General features: G+C 46.5%; 1 protein-coding gene across 2 annotated transcripts in view; it reads left to right on the top strand.

The window, feature by feature from the left end:
* The first annotated feature begins 360 nt into the window (after positions 1-360).
* Positions 361-18,343, top strand: part of MAP2K7 (mitogen-activated protein kinase kinase 7) — a 58,921-nt gene continuing 40,938 nt past the window's right edge. Inside the window, exons 1-3 of one of the 2 annotated variants that reach the window (XM_077470055.1) lie at positions 361-532; positions 15,087-15,134; positions 17,696-17,834. In XM_077470055.1, the coding sequence (XP_077326181.1) occupies positions 415-532; positions 15,087-15,134; positions 17,696-17,834 (305 nt within the window). In that variant the 5' untranslated portion in view covers positions 361-414. The remainder of the gene's footprint in view (positions 533-15,086; positions 15,135-17,695; positions 17,835-18,343) is intronic. The other variant, XM_077470056.1, reaches the window with a different exon arrangement.

Genomic DNA, 18,343 nt, shown 5'->3' with positions numbered 1-18,343 from the left:
GTAACGCAGTGCTGTATAGCAAAAAAAATTAATTGGTCAGGAAGGGGGGTAAATCTTCTGAAAGTGGCTAAGTGAATAAGGTGCTGTAAGACTCCCACATCAAATTCACTTTATGAATAGCTGACAATTTACACCGTGACTGGAGCTTTTGACCAAAGAATACTATTCACCCTCAGCAAGCATCAGCACGCATGCGCAGTACACGGACTCCCCTCGGTCGGAGCGGCGTCCCTCACATGCGCAGTACGGAGGTAGCGGGAGCGCGCACGCGTCGCCAGCTGTCAGTCTTCCCCCGGCGATGTCAAGCTGTCGTCTGTCAGGCCGCCGCGCAAGCGCAGAGCTGATCTGTCAGTCTTCTTCTCCCACGCGCACGCGCACTGGCCTGTTTGTTTATTATTAGTGCGCGGAGGGAAGATGGCGGCGTCCTCCCTGGAACAGAAACTCTCTCGTCTTGAGGCCAAGCTGAAGCAGGAGAACCGAGAGGCCAGGAGAAGGATCGAGCTGGAGATCAGCCCGCAGCGTCCACGGCCTAGTAAGGACGACAGAGGGGAGGGGGGGAGGCAGCAGGGAGTATGGAGGGCCCTGTGTGTGGGGGAGGGGGGCAGGATGCTGGGGCCCCTACATGTAGGCATCCAGACGTCTGATGGGGCCCCCCTGATGCGTGGAGTCAGGAGCTCTGTACAAGGACTGGCTGTGTGCTGTACATGGAGGGGGAGGAAGGGACAGGAGAGGGTGCTCGAGTCAGACATGGCCATTACAGGAGGGGGGAGCCTGGGTGGAGGTGAGGGCATGGAGGTAGGTAGAAGGATGGGGAGATCAGGGTGGGCACTGCACAGCCTGGGGGGACGGGAGGGCATGGAGCTACCTGCAATGGAGTGCTGGACTCAGGATGGTCATTCTCAGGAGACTTGGGGGAGGTGGGAGATGAAGGAGCATGGAAGGGTGAAGGGCTTGGGGTATGTTTTTGTAAGTAAAAAACTTGGAGGTAGGTGGACGGTTGGTTGCTTTGTGCTATATGGAAAGAGCTCTGGGGAGATGAGGATACACAGTGACGTGAAGGATGTAGGAACGTGGAAGGATGGAGGGCTCAGAGTAGGACATAGTGGAAGTGAGGACATGGAGGTAGGTAGAATGGTGAGATCATCGTTCCATGTACCCGCACGTCCTCGGGCTGCCCGTCTTTCCATGTAGCCGCACGTCCTCGGGCTGCCCGTCTTTCCATGTAGCCGCACGTCCTCGGGCTGCCCGTCCTTCCATGTAGCCGCACGTCCTCGGGCTGCCCGTCCTTCCATGTAGCCGCACGTCCTCGGGCTGCCCGTCCTTCCATGTAGCCGCACGTCCCTCGGGCTGCCCGTCCTTCCATGTAGCCGCACGTCCCTCGGGCTGCCCGTCCTTCCATGTAGCCGCACGTCCCTCGGGCTGCCCGTCCTTCCATGTAGCCGCACGTCCCTCGGGCTGCCCGTCCTTCCATGTAGCCGCACGTCCCTCGGGCTGCCCGTCCTTCCATGTAGCCGCACGTCCCTCGGGCTGCCCGTCCTTCCATGTAGCCGCACGTCCCTCGGGCTGCCCGTCCTTCCATGTAGCCGCACGTCCCTCGGGCTGCCCGTCCTTCCATGTAGCCGCACGTCCCTCGGGCTGCCCGTCCTTCCATGTAGCCGCACGTCCCTCGGGCTGCCCGTATGGGCAGCTGAGGACATGCAGGTACATGGAAGAATGTTCTCTAAACAAAGAGTTTGGAGTGGTGGGAGATGTACAGTGCCTTGAAAAAGTATTCATACCCCTTGACATTTTCCACATTTGGTCATGTTGCAACCAAAAAACAAAAATAGATTTGATGGGATAGACATTTATGGACATGGAAGGATGGTCCTGCTTTAGAGAGGTGAGAGATGTAGGTATATGAAAGTATGGTCATTTCAGAAAGAACCTTGAGGAGGTGGGAGTAGGAACGTGGGAGGATTATAGATTCTGTGTTGACTACTACAGAAAACTTTTGAGGAAGCAAAGACATTCAGGTAGGTGGAAAGACAGAAAAATTGTGTGCAGAATGAAGGTGGGTCAAAGGCTGGTCTAACATCTCCCATAAGTTGCAACAAGAAAAAAAGAACGGCCTAGTGCGCTGGGCACGGCACATACCCCTAGGGAAGTTTACAGTAAGATAGACCAGTCCGTAGTTAAAAAAAAAATATATATATATATATATGTATATCTATCTAGTAGGTATATTGGTGTAACACAGTATCAAACATATACAAAAAGTACTTCACGATGCTGATTTGACGAGGACTTGAGTCATGTGTAGTGTTGAGAGTAATGCCGACATGTTTTGGGTACCTAGGGGTATGTGCCGTGCCCAGCGCATTAGGCCGTTCTTTTTTCAGGTAGGTGGAAGGATGTCCTTTTACAGAAAGAGCCTTTGGGAAGGTGAGGACATGCGGGTTCATAGAAGTATGGTCTCTATAAATTACTCTGGGTAGGTGATGGCATGTATATACTGTACATGGAAGGATGTTCTCTACCAAAAGACCTTGGGGTGATGGAAGATGTAGGTACACAGAAGGAGGATCTTTATAAAAGGAGCTTTGAGAGTGTGGGAGATGCAGCTTTATGTAAGGGTGGTCTCTACAGAAGGAGTTCTGGGCAGATGAGGAGATGAAGGTACATGGAAGGATGGGCATCTGAGGACGTGCGGGTAAATGGAAGGTTGGGCATCTGAGGACGTGCGGGTAAATGGAAGGATGGGCAGCTGAGGATGTGTGGGTATATGGAAGGATGGGCAGCTGAGGACGTGCGGGTACATGGAAGGATGGGCAGCTGAGGATGTGTGGGTACATGGAAGGATGGGCAGCTGAGGATGTGTGGGTATATGGAAGGATGGGCAGCTGAGGATGTGTGGGTATATGGAAGGATGGGCAGCTGAGGATGTGTGGGTATATGGAAGGATGGGCAGCTGAGGATGTGTGGGTACATGGAAGGATGGGCAGCTGAGGATGTGTGGGTATATGGAAGGATGGGCAGCTGAGGATGTGTGGGTATATGGAAGGATGGGCAGCTGAGGATGTGTGGGTACATGGAAGGATGGGCAGCTGAGGATGTGTGGGTACATGGAAGGATGGGCAGCTGAGGATGTGTGGGTATATGGAAGGATGGGCAGCTGAGGATGTGTGGGTACATGGAAGGATGGGCAGCTGAGGATGTGTGGGTATATGGAAGGATGGGCAGCTGAGGATGTGTGGGTATATGGAAGGATGGGCAGCTGAGGATGTGTGGGTACATGGAAGGATGGGCAGCTGAGGATGTGTGGGTATATGGAAGGATGGGCAGCTGAGGATGTGTGGGTATATGGAAGGATGGGCAGCTGAGGATGTGTGGGTATATGGAAGGATGGGCAGCTGAGGATGTGTGGGTATATGGAAGGATGGGCAGCTGAGGATGTGTGGGTATATGGAAGGATGGGCAGCTGAGGATGTGTGGGTATATGGAAGGATGGGCAGCTGAGGATGTGTGGGTACATGGAAGGATGGGCAGCTGAGGATGTGTGGGTACATGGAAGGATGGGCAGCCGAGGATGTGTGGGTATATGGAAGGATGTTCTGTAAACAAAGAGTTTGGAGTGGTGGGAGATGAACAGTGCCTTATAAAAGTATTCATACACCTTGACATTTTGTCATGTTGCAGCCAAAAACATAAATGTATTTTATGTGATCGACCAACACAAAGTGGCACATAATTGTGAAGTGGATGGAAAATGATAAATGGGTTTTAACTTTTCACATTTGTAAAAAAAAAAAAAAAAAAAAAGTGTGGTGTGCATTTGTAGTCAATACTTTGTAGAACCCCCCTTTCTCTGCAATTACAGCTGCAAGTCTTTTTGGGGGTGTCTCTACCAGCTTTGCACATCTATAGAGTGACTTTTTTTGCCCATTTATCTTTGCAAAATAGCTCAAGCTCTGTCGGATTGAATGGAGAGCGTCTGTGAACAGCAATTTTCAAGTCTTGCCACAGATCTCAATTGGATTTAGGTCTGGACTTTGGGCCATTATAACACATGAATATGCTTTTACTCTAAATCATTCCATTGTAGCTCTGGCTGTATGTTTAGGGTCTTTGCCCTGCTGGAAGGTGAACCTCCGCCCCAGTCACAAGTCGTTTGCAGACTCGTAATTGGTTTTCTTCTAAGATTGCCCTGTATTTGGCTCCATCCATCCTCCCATTAACTCTGACCAGCTTTCCTGTCCCTGCTGAACAAAAGCATCCCCACAACATAATGTTGCCACCACAATGTTTCATGGTGGGGATGGGGTGTTCAGGGTGATGTGCAATGTTAGTTTATTGCCACACAGCATCATCTGATCAGATCACCTTCTTCCAGATGTTTGCTGTGTCCCCCACATGGCTTCTCGCAAATTGCAAACAGGTTGTTCTTATGGCTTTCTTGACACTCTTCTATAAAGGACAGATTTGTGGCATTCACGACTAATAGTTGTCCTGTGGACAGATTCTCCCACCTGGGCTGTGGATCTCTGCAGCTCCTCCAGAGTTACCATGGGCCTCTTCGCTGCTTCTCTGATTAATGCTCTCCTTGCCCGGCCTGTCAGTTTAGGTGTACAGTCATGTCTTGGTAGGTTTGCAGTTGTGCCATACTCTTTCCATTTCTAGATGATGGATTGAACAGTGCTCTGTGAGATGATCAAGCTTGGGATATTTTTTTATAACCTAACCCTGCATTAAACTGCTCCACAACTTTATCTCTAACTAGTTTGGTGTGTTCCTTTTCTACTTCATAATGTTTGTTTACTAAGGTTCTCTAATAACCCTCTGAGGGCTTCACAGAACAGCTGTATTTATACTGAGATTAAATTACCCACAGGTGGACACTATTTACTAATTAGGTGACTTCTGAAGGCAGTTGGTTCCACTAGATTTTAGTTTGAGGTATTGGAGTAAAGGGGGCTGAATACAAATGCACGCCACTCTTTTCAGATGTTTATTTGTAAAAAAATTTAAAAACCTTTTATCGGTTTCCTTCCACTTCACAATTATCTGCCGCCTTGTGTTGGTCTATCACATAGAATCCAATAAAATACATTGACGTTTTTGGTTGTAACATGACAAAATGTGGAAAATGTCAAGGGGTGTGAATACTTTTTCAAGGTACTGTAGGTACATGGAAGGATGGCCTTTACCGGAAGGTCTGAGGGGTGGTAGATGCAGGCTGTTGGAAGAATGGACAGAAAGAAGCTCGGTCAGGTGAGGACATACATGTACAGGGAAGGGTTATCTCTGCAAAAAGAGCTTCAGGCAAGTGACGGCATGTAGGTTCATGTAGGTTCATGTAGGTTCATGGGAGGATGGACAGGTGAGAACATGCACATACCTGGAAGGATGGTCTCTACAAAAGGAGCTTGAGGTGTAAGGGATGTAGGTGTATGGAAGGATGGGTATTGCAATAACAAAACATTGGGGAGGTGGGAGATGTAGACACATGGAAGAATCTCAGGCTCAGGGCTAGTCAGTACCAAAGGAAGCTTGAGGAAGTGAGGACATTCAGGGACGTTTTGTGGAAGAATTGTAGCTTTAATCTCTAAAGAAAAAAAAAGCGGGTGTGAGGACATTAAGATACGTGAAAGGATGGGCTATACCTTGAGAAGGTAAGGACATGCAGGTGCAAAAGGATGATCTGTACAGAAAGAACATGCTGGTACATAAAGTATAGGGGCTTCAAGGTTGGTGACTAGGGAGCAAACTTTGAGGAAGTGAGGGCATTCAGGTAGATGGAAGGATTTGTAGCTTTGCTGTTTAAAAAAAGAGCTACGAGGAAGTGAGAAAATACAGATTATTGGAAGATGTCCTTCGCAGAAGAAGCTGTGGACAAATGAGGACATGTAGGTACACAGAGGGATTGTTTCTATAGACCTTTGAGCAGGTTGGGACATGCAAGTGCATGGAAGGATGGTTTGCATAAAGTGAGCATTGTGCGGGGGGGCATGCAAGTACACAGAAGGAGCACTGCAGAGGTGTTGACATGCATGTAAATGGAAGGATAGTCTCTACAAACATAGCCTCGGAGAGGTGATAATGTAGGTACATGGAAGGAGTGCATTTGATCATTACAGAAAAAATGCCTTGGGAGGTGGGAGATATAGAAACGTGTAATGGTGGTCTCATGAGAAAGAGAGCTTTGAGGTGGAGAGGACATGCAGAAGGATGGAACAATGGTCTTTACAGAAGGAGCCTTGTGCAAAGGAGGACATGCATTTTCATAGAAGCATGTTCTCTACAAAAAGAGTTTGGAGGGAGCTGGAAGATGTAGGTGTATGAAAATTGGTCTCCGAAGAAAGAGCTTTGAGAACATGCAGGTTCATGGATGGATAGTCCTTAGAAGTATTGACAAGTGAGAACATGCAGGTACATGGAATGATGGTCTCCACAGAAAGAGTTATGGCCGACTAAGGACATTCAGGTTTTTGGATTGATGGTCTCCATAAGCAGAACCTTGGGAGGTTCTGCTTGTGGAGAAAGACACGGAAAGACAGTCTCTGCAGAAAGGTGTTGCGCAGGCACGGACTTGCAGGTACATGGAGGAATGGTCTCTATAAATTGATCCTATGGGAGGTGAGAACATGTAGACACATGAAAGTATGGCCTCTACAGAAAGGGCTTTGTGCATGCAGGTACATGGAAGAATAGGCAGTACAGAAAGAACTTTGGGGAGGAGACTCAATGCAAGTACATTGAAGGTAAGGAAAGGATTGGCTCTACAGAGAAAGCCATAGAAAGGTGGAGTGATGCACATGCATGGAAGGATGGTGGACTTGGGCATGGTCTCTGTAGGAAAACCCTTGGGGAGAATGGGATCATTCTCTACCAAGAGGTTACTTACCAGGGTTACAACTGTCCCCAAAATGTATGGGTGTACCTGTTTGGGAATGCTGACACTTACCAGGTATTTCTTTTTGAGGTGAACTTGCCTTGTATACCTCCTGACAGATATAGTTCATTATTTAAAGTTCACCTTCATTATGTAAATGTTTTTTAAACAATCCATTTTTTAGTTTTGCATCACTTGTGGAAACCCTAAAATCTTTTGACTGTTAATTTCCTTGATACATGTAGCAGTGTTGGAGGGGATGTTTATTAATCAATAATGACAAGTGTGCTTCAGTACTTGGTTCCTGGGAAAATAAATGCAGTTCTGGGTTCCCTTGGCTACTGAGTCACCTAATGCCGCTGCATTGGACGTGATCACAGATGACGGAAATGGGGTGATTTGAGGCAGACAACTGGTTTGTTTATGCTGATTTTTTTTTTATTTTATTTTACTATGTTGGTATATTGGATCAAGGGTGGTGGTGTAGGATTTTTTTTTTTTAAACCGGAAATCTACCAAAACGTAGTGTCACCAGCATAGGAAGTGATGGGAAGGAATCTCCCTAACAGGGTCTGGGAAGGTTTGACCATTCTTCCAGAAGCACATTTGTGAGGTCAGGCACTGATGTTGGACTAGAAGGCCTGGCTCGCCGTCTCCCCTCTAATTTATTCCAAAGGTGTTCTGTCAGGTTGAGGTCAGGACTCCGTGCAGGCCAGTCAAGTTCCTCCTAAAATCGCTCATCCATGTCTTTAAGGACCTTGTTTTGTGCACTGGTCCAATCATTTGGTGGAGGGGAGATCATGGTGTGGGGTTGTTTTTCAGGGGTTGAGCTTGGCTCCTTAGTTCCAGTGAAGGGAACTCTAAGGCGTCGGTATACAAAGACATTTTGGACAATTTCATGTTCCCAACTTTGTGGGAACAGTTTGGGGAAGGCCCCTTCCTGTTCCAACATGACTACACACCAGTGCACAAAGCAAGGTCCATAAAGACATAGATGAGCGAGTTTGGAGTGGAGGAACTTGACTGGCGTGCACAGAGTCCTGGCCTCAACCTGATGACTTTTGGGATGAATTAGAGCGGAGACTGCAAGCCAGGCCTTCTCCAACATCAGATCCTGACCTCACAAATGTGCTTCAGGAAGAATGGTCAAACATTCCCATAGACACACTCCTAAACCTTGTGGACAGTCTTTCCACAAGAGTTGAATTTATTATAGCTGCAAAGGATGGGCCAACTCAATATTGAACCCTACAGACTAAGACTGGGATGCCATTAAAGTTCATGTAAACGCAGACGTCCCAATACTTTTGGCAATATAGTGTAAATCAGCTGTTTAATAGATGGCATTTTGACCGTATTGCATGCATATAATGCTGACAACATAAGGGTCATTGAAGCCTATGGGTGACGTCTAGGGATGTACCAATACCTGTGTGTTTTTTTTTTTTTTTTTTTTTTTTTTTTTTTTTTTTAACCGGAAAATGCGAGTACCGATACTCGTACTCCAGTACTTGCCTAGACCAATTACCGGTACCTTTTGTGGTGCTATTTGAACCTATACAAAAGGAATGGGCTCAAATCGCACTGCAAAATAAATCGCATGTGATTTGGACAAGAATTGCATGCAGTTTTCTGCGCCGCTCCTGTATGAAGCCAGGCTGAAGTCACTGTCAAGCCTGGGTTCACACGAGCAATGTGGGAAACTGCATGTGATTTTGACAGGAATTGTGCCACATTCCTGTTCAAATCACATGCGATGCTTTTGTAGTGCGATTTGAGTCCATTCATTTTATGTGAGCTTAAATTGCACCGCAAAGATAACGGTTTTAGGTATCGGCGCACCAGCACTCATGCAAATGCTTAGTGTCTGCAGCGATATCGGTATTGGTGCAGATGTAGTGACCTCACCGCTGCCAGCTTTACTAGCCGTTGTCGGAGCACGCTTACCTCTGCCCTGCAGCTGCTGCTGACACGGGGAGATCACGTGACCAGAGCGGCCTGAAAATAGGTAAGTATATACATCTTCCCTACACAGGTTAGTTCGCATAGGCATTAGGAGGGGGAGGAGACAGTTTTAAAGAATGGGTTCCCCTTTAGTAACATGTTACACCCTCTAAATACTGGTGTATTTAATATGTTCAACAGGTAACATGTTACTAATGCATTAGTGGACCCCGGATCCCCCATTTCCCATTGTGACAGTGAGCGGGGGATCCCTCCCCTCCCCACACTCACTATTGCATTTTAAAAAGATCTGCAAATTGAATGGACTAGAAGTCCCATCTTCCACCGTGGCAGGCGGCTTGTAGTTCTCAATTAACTGCAAAGGCGCTGTTGAGCAGTCTCCTAGTTTGCCTGTATGGGAGGTAGGGCCAGATAGCTGTACTGAGTGTTTGCAGGAGCCTGGCATTGCACCCGCAATCTTCTCATTGCAGATGCAATGCTCTGCACACTTCTAAGAAAATAAATAATGCAAAAAAAAAAAAATTTCAAAAAAAAGATTATAATCGATGTGCTCCCTTTTTTTATTTTTTTTAAGTGAATTCAGCCTTCAAGGCTAGTTAAGTGTGAGTTGGAATTTTTTCATTTTAAGTCTTACATTTTCCTACAATGGTCTGTGCATCACCAAAAATGGGGCAGCTGAGGGGATAGGACAGGTTTTACAAATCGGGGACAACAGGGAGCCGTGGTTAGGTTAATGTTTGTGCTCGGACTCCAGAAGCTGGTCCTACAATACAGTATGTGGATTAGTGGGCTGAACAGTTTCTTCTAGAGATGCACCGTAATGAATATTTTGGTACTGAAACCAAAAATTAAAATGGCTGTAAACTCTCCATACATCCAGTGAAGTGAACAGATGATACACAGGGATCAAACAAATCTCCCTACTTAAAGTCATTGTAAAGTAAAACATTTTTTTTTAAAAAATAACAAACATGTTATACTTGTGGCCCCGAACCTGCTCTTCTGGGGTCCCTCGGCGGCTGTCTCTGCTTCCTTCTGCAAGTACTTCTCATGTTCATGCAAGCTCCCTCGCTGTATCACACGGCCCCACCCCCCGGGCGCTCCGCGTCAGTGGATGTGATTGACAGCGGCGCGAGCCAATGGCAGCACTGCTTTCCATCCATCCACTCCAGCCAATCAGCGGCCAGGCTGAGTGGTGAAGAGGACGTCGGGGGCGAGCACAGGATTTTCGAGGGGTGAGGTAAGTAAAACGAGAAGACTGGGGGCGCAGGCACTGTCAGATGTTTTTTCACTTTAATGCATAGAATGCATTAAGGTGAAAAAACATTTACCTTTACAAGCCCTTTAAAGGGGTTGTAAAGGTAAATTATTATTTTTTTTTTTTAACCACTTCAATACAGGACATTTATATACCCTTCCTTCCCAGACCAATTTTCAGCTTTCGGCGCTCTCACATTTTGAATGCCAATTACTCAGTCATGCAACACTGTACCCAAACACATTTTTTATCATTTTTTTCATACAAATAGAGCTTTCTTTTGGTGGTATTTAATCACCACTGGGTTTTTTATTTTTTGCGACCTAAATGAGCACTTTTTTTTTTTTTTTTGTTTCTATGATAACATTTTGCAAATAAGTAACTTTTGTTCATAAATTTGGGCCAAAATGTATACAGCTACATCTCTTTGGTAAAAATAACATAAATTAGTGTATATTACTTGGTCTCTGTGAAAGTTATAGTCTACAAGCTATAGTGCAAATCATTGAAAATTGATCACACCTGATGCACCTACAGCCTATCTCATTTCTTGAGACCCTGAAATGTCAGGAAAGTACAAATGCCCCCTAAATTACCCCTTTTTAAAAAAAGTAGACAGTCCAAGGTATTTAGCAAGAAGCATGGTGAGTTTTTTTGAAGTTGTCATTTTTTCCCACAATTTTTGGGAAAATTAAGATTTTTTTTTTTCCCACAAAATTGTCATAATAACAAGTTATTTCTCACACACAGCATGTGCATACTTCCAATTACACCCCAAAATACATTCTGCTACTCCTCCCGAGTATGGTGATACCACGTGTGTGACTTTTACACAGCCTGGCCACACAGAGAGGCCCAACATGCAGGGATCACCGTCAGGGGTTCTAGGAGCATAAATTACATCTCTAATTTCCTAACAACCTATTACATTTGTGAAGGCCCCGGAGCCCCAGGATAGTGGTATTACCCTATTTTGGAAAGCAGACACCCCAATGTCTATTCTATGAGGCATAATGAGTCTTTTGAATGGTTGATTTTTTTTTTCAAAAGTCTTCGGTAAACGTAGAAAGAAAATTAAAACATTTTTTTTTTTTTTTTTAAACAAAGTGGTCAGTTTTTTATAAGATATTTCTAACTCAAAGCATGTATATAGCAAAAAATGAAACCTCAAAATACATTCTGCTACTCCTCCCGAGTATGGCGATACCACAGGTGTGTGACTTTTACACAGCCTGACCATATACAGAGGCCCAACATGCAGGGAGCACCATCGGGTGTTCTAGGAGCATAAATTACACCTCTAATTTCCTAACGACCTATTGCACTTTTGAAGGCCCTTGAGCACCAGGGCAGTGTAATTGCTTTCCAAAATGGGGTAATTTTGTGGGCAAACACCCCAACATATGTTCTATAAGGCATGGGCTGCAGGTAGGTACTTGGGTACTCTGATGGCCTGGTAACATGTACTCGGGTACTCTGATGGCCTGGTGACAGGAACTCGGGTACTCGGGCGCGCCGATGGCCTGGTGACGGGTACTCGGGCGCGCCGATGGCCTGGTGACGGGTACTCGGGCGCGCCGATGACCTGGTGACGGGTACTCGGGCGCGCCGATGGCCTGGTGATGGGTACTCGTGTACACAGATGAACTGTGATGGGTACTTGGGTATTCGGTTACTTGGATGGACTGGGACTGGTACTCGGGTACTCGGATGGACTGTGACTGGTACTCGGGTACTCGGATGGACTGTGACTGGTACTCGGGTACTCGGATGGACTGTGACTGGTACTCGGGTACTCGGATGGACTGTGACTGGTACTCGGGTACTCGGATGGACTGGGACTTGTACTCGGATGGACTGTGACTGGTACTCGGGTACTCGGATGGACTGTGACTGGTACTCGGGTACTCGGATGGACTGTGACTGGTACTCGGGTACTCGGATGGACTGGGACTGGTACTCGGTTACTCGGATGGACTGGGACTGGTACTCGGGTACTCGGATGGACTGTGACTGGTACTCGGGTACTTGGATGGACTGTGACTGGTATGGTCACATAGTAAAGAGCCATTTGTTATTGGCTCTTTACCAGGATCAGGGATGGGCTGTGTCTGAGGGACACACCTCCATCCACGATCGCCGCTCTGAGGGCACCCGGAGGCCTGCAGGAGCGGTGAGATACGGATCACGTCATATGATACCCGCCCAGGATGGGAGATCCCATCTGTGGATGTCATGTGACTATAGACCGGTATTGAAGTGGTTAAATAACATGTTATACTTGCCTCCACTGTGCAGCTCATTTTGCACAGAGTGGCCCTGAACCTGGTCTTCTGAGGTCCCTCGGCAGTTGTCTGGGCTCCTCTCCGCAAGAACTAAGCACCTTCATGCGAGCTCTCTCGCATGGTGATAGTAGTTTGCGGGCGCGCTCCTGTGATACAGCCGGCGGCTATAGCCGCTCACTGTATTACTTGCCCCCCCCCCCCCCCCCCCGGCGCGCTGTTTCATTGGATATGATTGACAGCAGCGCGAGCCAATGGCTGTGCTGCTTTCCATCCATCCACTCTAGCCAATCAATGGCCAGGCTGAGCGGCGAAGAGGACATGGGGGACATGCGCAGCAGGTGAACGGGCTCAGGTAAGTAAAACGGGGGGGCTGGTATTGTCGGATGTTTTTTCACCTTAATGCATAGGATGCATTAAAGCGGGAGTCCACCGGGACTCCGCGTTTTTTTTTTTTTTCTTTTAAAGCCAGCAGCTACAAATACTGCAGCTGCTGACTTTTAAAATAGCGACACTTACCTGTCCAGCGCGCCCGCGATGTCGGCACCCGAAGCCGATCTCTAGGTCGTCTGTCGGGTCCTGCCGCCGCCATCTTGGGTATGGGAATCAGGAAATTGAGCCTTTCGTCTTAATTTACCGGTTCCCTACTGCACATGCGCGAATCGCGCTGCGCAATAAGGACGCTCCCCGCTGCCTCTGGGATCTGTGTGTTTCCCAGCAGGCAGCGGGGCACTTGCGGGAAGGGGCGGGCACTTGCGGAAAGGGGCGTAAGTTACGCCCCTTTCCGGAGAGAGCTATCCCGGAAGTGGGTGCAGTTACCTGGATTATCCAGGTAACTGCACCCCCCTCCCCCCTGAAAGGTGCCGATTGTGGCACCGGAGGGGGGGGAGGGTTCCGATGAGCGGAAGGTCCACTTTAGGGTGGACCTCCGCTTTAAGGTTAAAAAACGCGAACCTTTACAACCCCTTTAAGTTTTACATGTATATCTGCTGTCTTCACATTTATATACTGCAGGGGGTATCGAATTAAAATTCATGGAGGTCCGATTAGTACAATTTTCTTCCAGCTGAGATCCGAATCGCAGTTTTGTGTGATGACTCAGATTCTTTACATCGCAGCCCAGGTGTGCAGGCACGCCAGTCCTTTCATTTAAATGGGCTGCTGTGCCTGCATTTTCTGCTGAGAAAGGGTCCTGGCACCTTTTAAAAAATGCAGCCGCATGGAAACTGCATGGTGCGTTTGTACCATGCAATTTCCATGTGCGGGAAATTGCACCTTGTATTTCATTGTGCTTAGGAGTCAATGGTACCCCTGCGCGTTTTCTGTGCAGCACCTGATTTTGTGCGCAGCTGCTGGTCCCCTTCACATACCCCACAGCACTGCCCCCCTGCACATATCACCCCCACCACAGCGCTGCATTGTGTATGGCCAGCCTAAGGCAACCTGCCACCATCCCTAGCATTTGAATATAGATATACAAACTGTTTTTGGCTGGTTGCATTGATCCGTTTGATTATTTCTGATCAAAATGTGCATGAAATTGCTGGAAGCATGTCACATGTTTTAACCAGCATTAGAACGTGGAAATTAGTTAAATGAAAAGCTAAAGGAACCCTTTTTTTTTTTTTTTTTTTTTTTTTTTTTTTGTTTTTTTCTTTCCCATCAGAATCTTAATCGGGCTGAGAACTGTCAACACCTTTGTCTTGCTACTGAAGGAAAATGTAATCAAAAGGCATGGTGATTGCTTTCCAGATTAAGGCTAGGTTCACACTGCTGCGATGCGGGAACGCTGCGAATCCACTGCGGGTTCCCGAATCGCATGTCTCCCAGCGACAGTTCACACTGCCCTATTGCGAACTGCTGGGAGTGTCCGTTAAAAGTTAATGACACCTCCAAATCAGTTTGCATATCGCAGTGCGATCTGCAAACTCAGACAGGAATCGGATCGCATGGTGTGAACACCCATGTGATCCGATTCTGCTGCAGACCAAAAAAAGGGTCCTGTGCGAGTTTGGGACGGATGCAAAGCAAATTCAGCCATACTATCTATATGGCTGAATTCGCATTGCACAGAGATCGCATGTGATTTGCAGTGCAGTGCGAATCACATCCGATCTTGGACATCACAGCAGTGTGAACCTAGCCGAAAGGCTGTCCACCTGCTGTTTATGTAGGCACACAGGGGGAATTGGGTTGATGCGAGTGGATACCACTTGCTCTAGTGGATTTTCAGTAGGGTTTAGTAACACGTAAAGCTCAGTGGGCTTGGTGCTCCTCAGAGACCCACCTACAAAAGGTCTTTATGTAGCCAAGGATCACGTACATTCCTTGACAATGATACGCAAGGCAAAAAAAATTCGGCAGGAGCCATGTTCATTTTAGGAGTACAAAGGTGGCTCCTGAAGTATTTTCAGCATTGTGTTGAGCTAGAGAATTGTTTTTTTTTTTTCTTCATTTTATGTGTATGGGAAATGTGTTTTTATATCTTCATATTCTCCATTTCATTTGACCTTTTCCCTGCCATCCAGTCTCCATTGCTGTATTCTTTATTTTGTCATTGTCCCTCCCATGTGACTCCTTCCTGTGTTCTCTTGTTCATATATCCTTTTTTCCTCTTCAGACCATAATCTCCTCTCGTTTCCTGTTCTCTCCTGGGTTGCTTTGTATTTTATGTTGATTTTTTATTTTTTTTCCCCTATTTCTCCCCCAGTTATTCTCATCACTCTAAGCCCCACGCCCGCTCCATCCCAGCGAGCAGGTATCAGATCGCCCTTCTCAACTCCTTACTTGCTCCAGGCGCAGCTAACTTCCCCTTATGTCACTCTTAACTTGCACCCCTTCCCTTTAAATAAATTTTACTGTGTTTTCTTAATCTGCCCCTTCATGTGTATCTACAGCCCCTCTCCCTCAGTCTTCTGCTCATGCTTGGCATTGCTCTCCCACCTGTCTTTGTGCATGGGATGGGGAATGTTGCATGCAGTGTGGATCTGGCATGTAGACTTTGTATGGAGCATGAGCTCAGGGAAACCTAACAAACCGGTTAAGGCTAGAGAACAAAAGGTAGTATTTATGGCAAATATGGTACTGTAAGGTAAGATAGAGATGGCTTAAGAATTACTATATGTGTATTGTGTTCCTTTATGTCTTTATAGGTTTCTACCTGTGGGGGGAAACTATTAAAAGATATGTTCTTAAGGTTCAATTCACACTAGTGCAACTCCCAGTGTGACTTTGAAGTGCAACTTTCATGCTTCTTTTGCACTCAAGTCTCGAAGTCGTAACAAAGTAGTGCAAGAAACCTTTTTTTGAAAGATGCTGTGAGTAAAGTTGCATAGATTGGATTGGGGGGCCATTGGAATAAATGGGTTGGACACAAAGTCGTATGACAAGTCACACTAGTGAGAACTGAGCCTAAATCTTGCCCTGTGGCAATGTACACATCTTGCCTTACCTACTCCGAATTGCTGGTCTTATAAATTGGGTGAATACTGATGGGCTAAACCATTTTCTTGCCTCTAGCTCCCTCTTCACTATATTGCCATACGTTTGTGGACACCTTAGACAAGGTGTGCTTCTAGCCCTGTGGAAACTGTGTGGAGAAGGCCCTTTTCTGATTGAGCATTACTGTGCCCTGTGTATGAAGCCAGCACCTTAAAGACATGGTTTGATGAGTTTGGTATGGAGGAACACAAGTGGTCTGCACAGAGCCCATCCTTACTAAAACACCTTTGGATAGAATTGGAATGCTAATTTGCTAACCAGGACTTCTCGTTCAGTGTTGGTACCTGACCTCACCAGTGCTCTTGTGCTGGACACAAATTCTCACACTCCAAAATCTTGCTGAAAGCCTTCTTAGAAGAGTAGAGGCTGGTATAGCCAGAAAGGTGGGGTATAACCTTATTAGGATGTCCAACAAACTCAGGTGTAATGAATGGATGTCAATAAACCCTTGGACTAAAGGTGTTCATTCTGTTAGAAAACGGGGCTTCCTTTAAAATTTAAAAATTGATATGGCAGGTGGAGAGGACATAGAAACTTCTATATAAAGATATGTTTTGGAATTTTCTGAGAATACGAAGAGTGACGCAGTCTTTCTGCATCTATTGATACAGGGCTTGTGCACGCCCAAACTGTGTTTTGCTGGATGTGGCTTTTTTTACCTTAATGCATCCTCTACAATAAGGTAAATGCCATTCTGTGTTTAGATCCCCAACACCCTGGAGCCTGATCTTGAGCCAGCATTGTGTCAGAGCAGTGTTTCTCTGCTCTCACCCATCACAGAGGGCACAGAGGCAGCAGTGGGAGCCAATTGCTCCTGCTACTGTCAATCACAGCCTGTAGGAAGACAGCAGGGATGGGGATGAGCCATGCTATGTTTGTCAATGAACACACTGAGTCTGGTTCAGGATCGAGCCTGCACAAGGGCCCCCGTAGTAACCGGCTTCAGCCAAGCATGCCAAGTTATACCTACTGAAGTTGAGGTCTTACCTTGGGGAACCCAAAATGCTATTAGAAATCAAATGGTGATCGATCCCATTAGTGTTCACCCAAGTCACCAGTTCTGAGTAGGCTTAGACTTCTACATTTATTTTGGATGATGTGGAGCCTCTACTAACACAAGGGAATAAGAAATCTACAAAGTTGTTTCCTTTGTTCACTGTCATGCCTTACAAGATCAACCTTTGCCTGGAAAGCAGAGCTGCAACATCAATAACAAGCCGACAGATGTGCACAGGGCACATTGCATGGGGTATAACAAAGTTAATGGGCTTTGCTGTATAGGATCCAGAATGCAAATTACTGACTTAGAGATGTTCAGTTTGTAAGATATGGAGCTTAGTAATTCTGTCATCTGATTTAAAGTTATTGAATTGAAACGAGGAGCTAAGAGCAGGATTGTAGAGGTGCCTCCAGAGTTCCCTGGGAGCCCAAAACCAAGGTGCCAGCTCTGACTCGGCTCTGGAATGTTGGTCAGACGCAGCATGTTTTGTTGAAGATTGGGCATTGGAGCCAAATTCTGATTCCTAATTGGGAAGTTGCCGTTTTCATATTGAGTCCTCCATGTTTTGGACGCTCCTTATGTGCGCTAAAGACTTAACAGAAGTACATGTCTGTGCAGATGCCTCTAGATGTTTGCTCTTAAGATCTCGGGCCAAATCAATAAATTCAGAGAAGTGACAGGTTTGCTTTACTGTAAGGAGAAGGTATTGGGTTTTGAATGGGGTGTTCAGGGAATAATGGGGCACTGCTGTTGCTCGTAGCTTATCTCTGTTCCCCAATCTTTGTCCCTTCTCTGTGTACCACCCTCTTTTCGTCCAGCCTTACAACTTCCTCTGGCCAATGATGGACACATTCGCTCCGACAGCTCCGCAAATCCTCACCCGTCACTGCCAGTCCGACCACGGCACATGTTAAACATACCGCAAACCAACTACTTGACGCAGCGGAGCTTGGAGAGGTGAGAACATGCCTTTGTCACACTGCGGTGTAACTCTCTTTTGTTTAAATATTGTATTGTTTGTGCAGACACCTTGACACTAAACAATATCTTTATTCTCCAGAAAAACAATCTGTACACATCCACTACTTATTGTCCCTGTAATTTTAATAGAATTTTTTATGAAATTGTTTTTCTGGCACCTTGTAATGTTCTTCATGAGCTCCCAACGTGCATGACCAGGGCTTAACAAATGTAAAAAATAATTTTAGGCCTGAAGATTACATAAAACCCCCAAGCATTATATATTTTCTCAAAGCGGACACCATAGAGCATTGGTCATCAACCCTGTCCTCAGGGCCCACTAATGCCGCGTATACACGATCGAATTGTCTGGCGTACTTAGTCCAACATACAATCCGGCGGATAGTCTGGCGGACTTTCTACCGAACGGACTTGGCCACACACGGACACACAAAGTTTGACGTTCGCTTGCGCGATGACGTACAGCACGTACAACGGGACTAGAA

This window comes from Lithobates pipiens, unplaced genomic scaffold, assembly GCF_037356315.1.
Source record: "Lithobates pipiens isolate NorthernLeopardFrog02 unplaced genomic scaffold, aLitPip1_a1.2 Scaffold_8, whole genome shotgun sequence".
Lineage (NCBI taxonomy): Eukaryota > Metazoa > Chordata > Amphibia > Anura > Ranidae > Lithobates > Lithobates pipiens.
The sequence above is the reverse complement of the archived record's forward strand: the minus strand, read 5'-3'. Positions and strand labels throughout refer to the sequence as shown.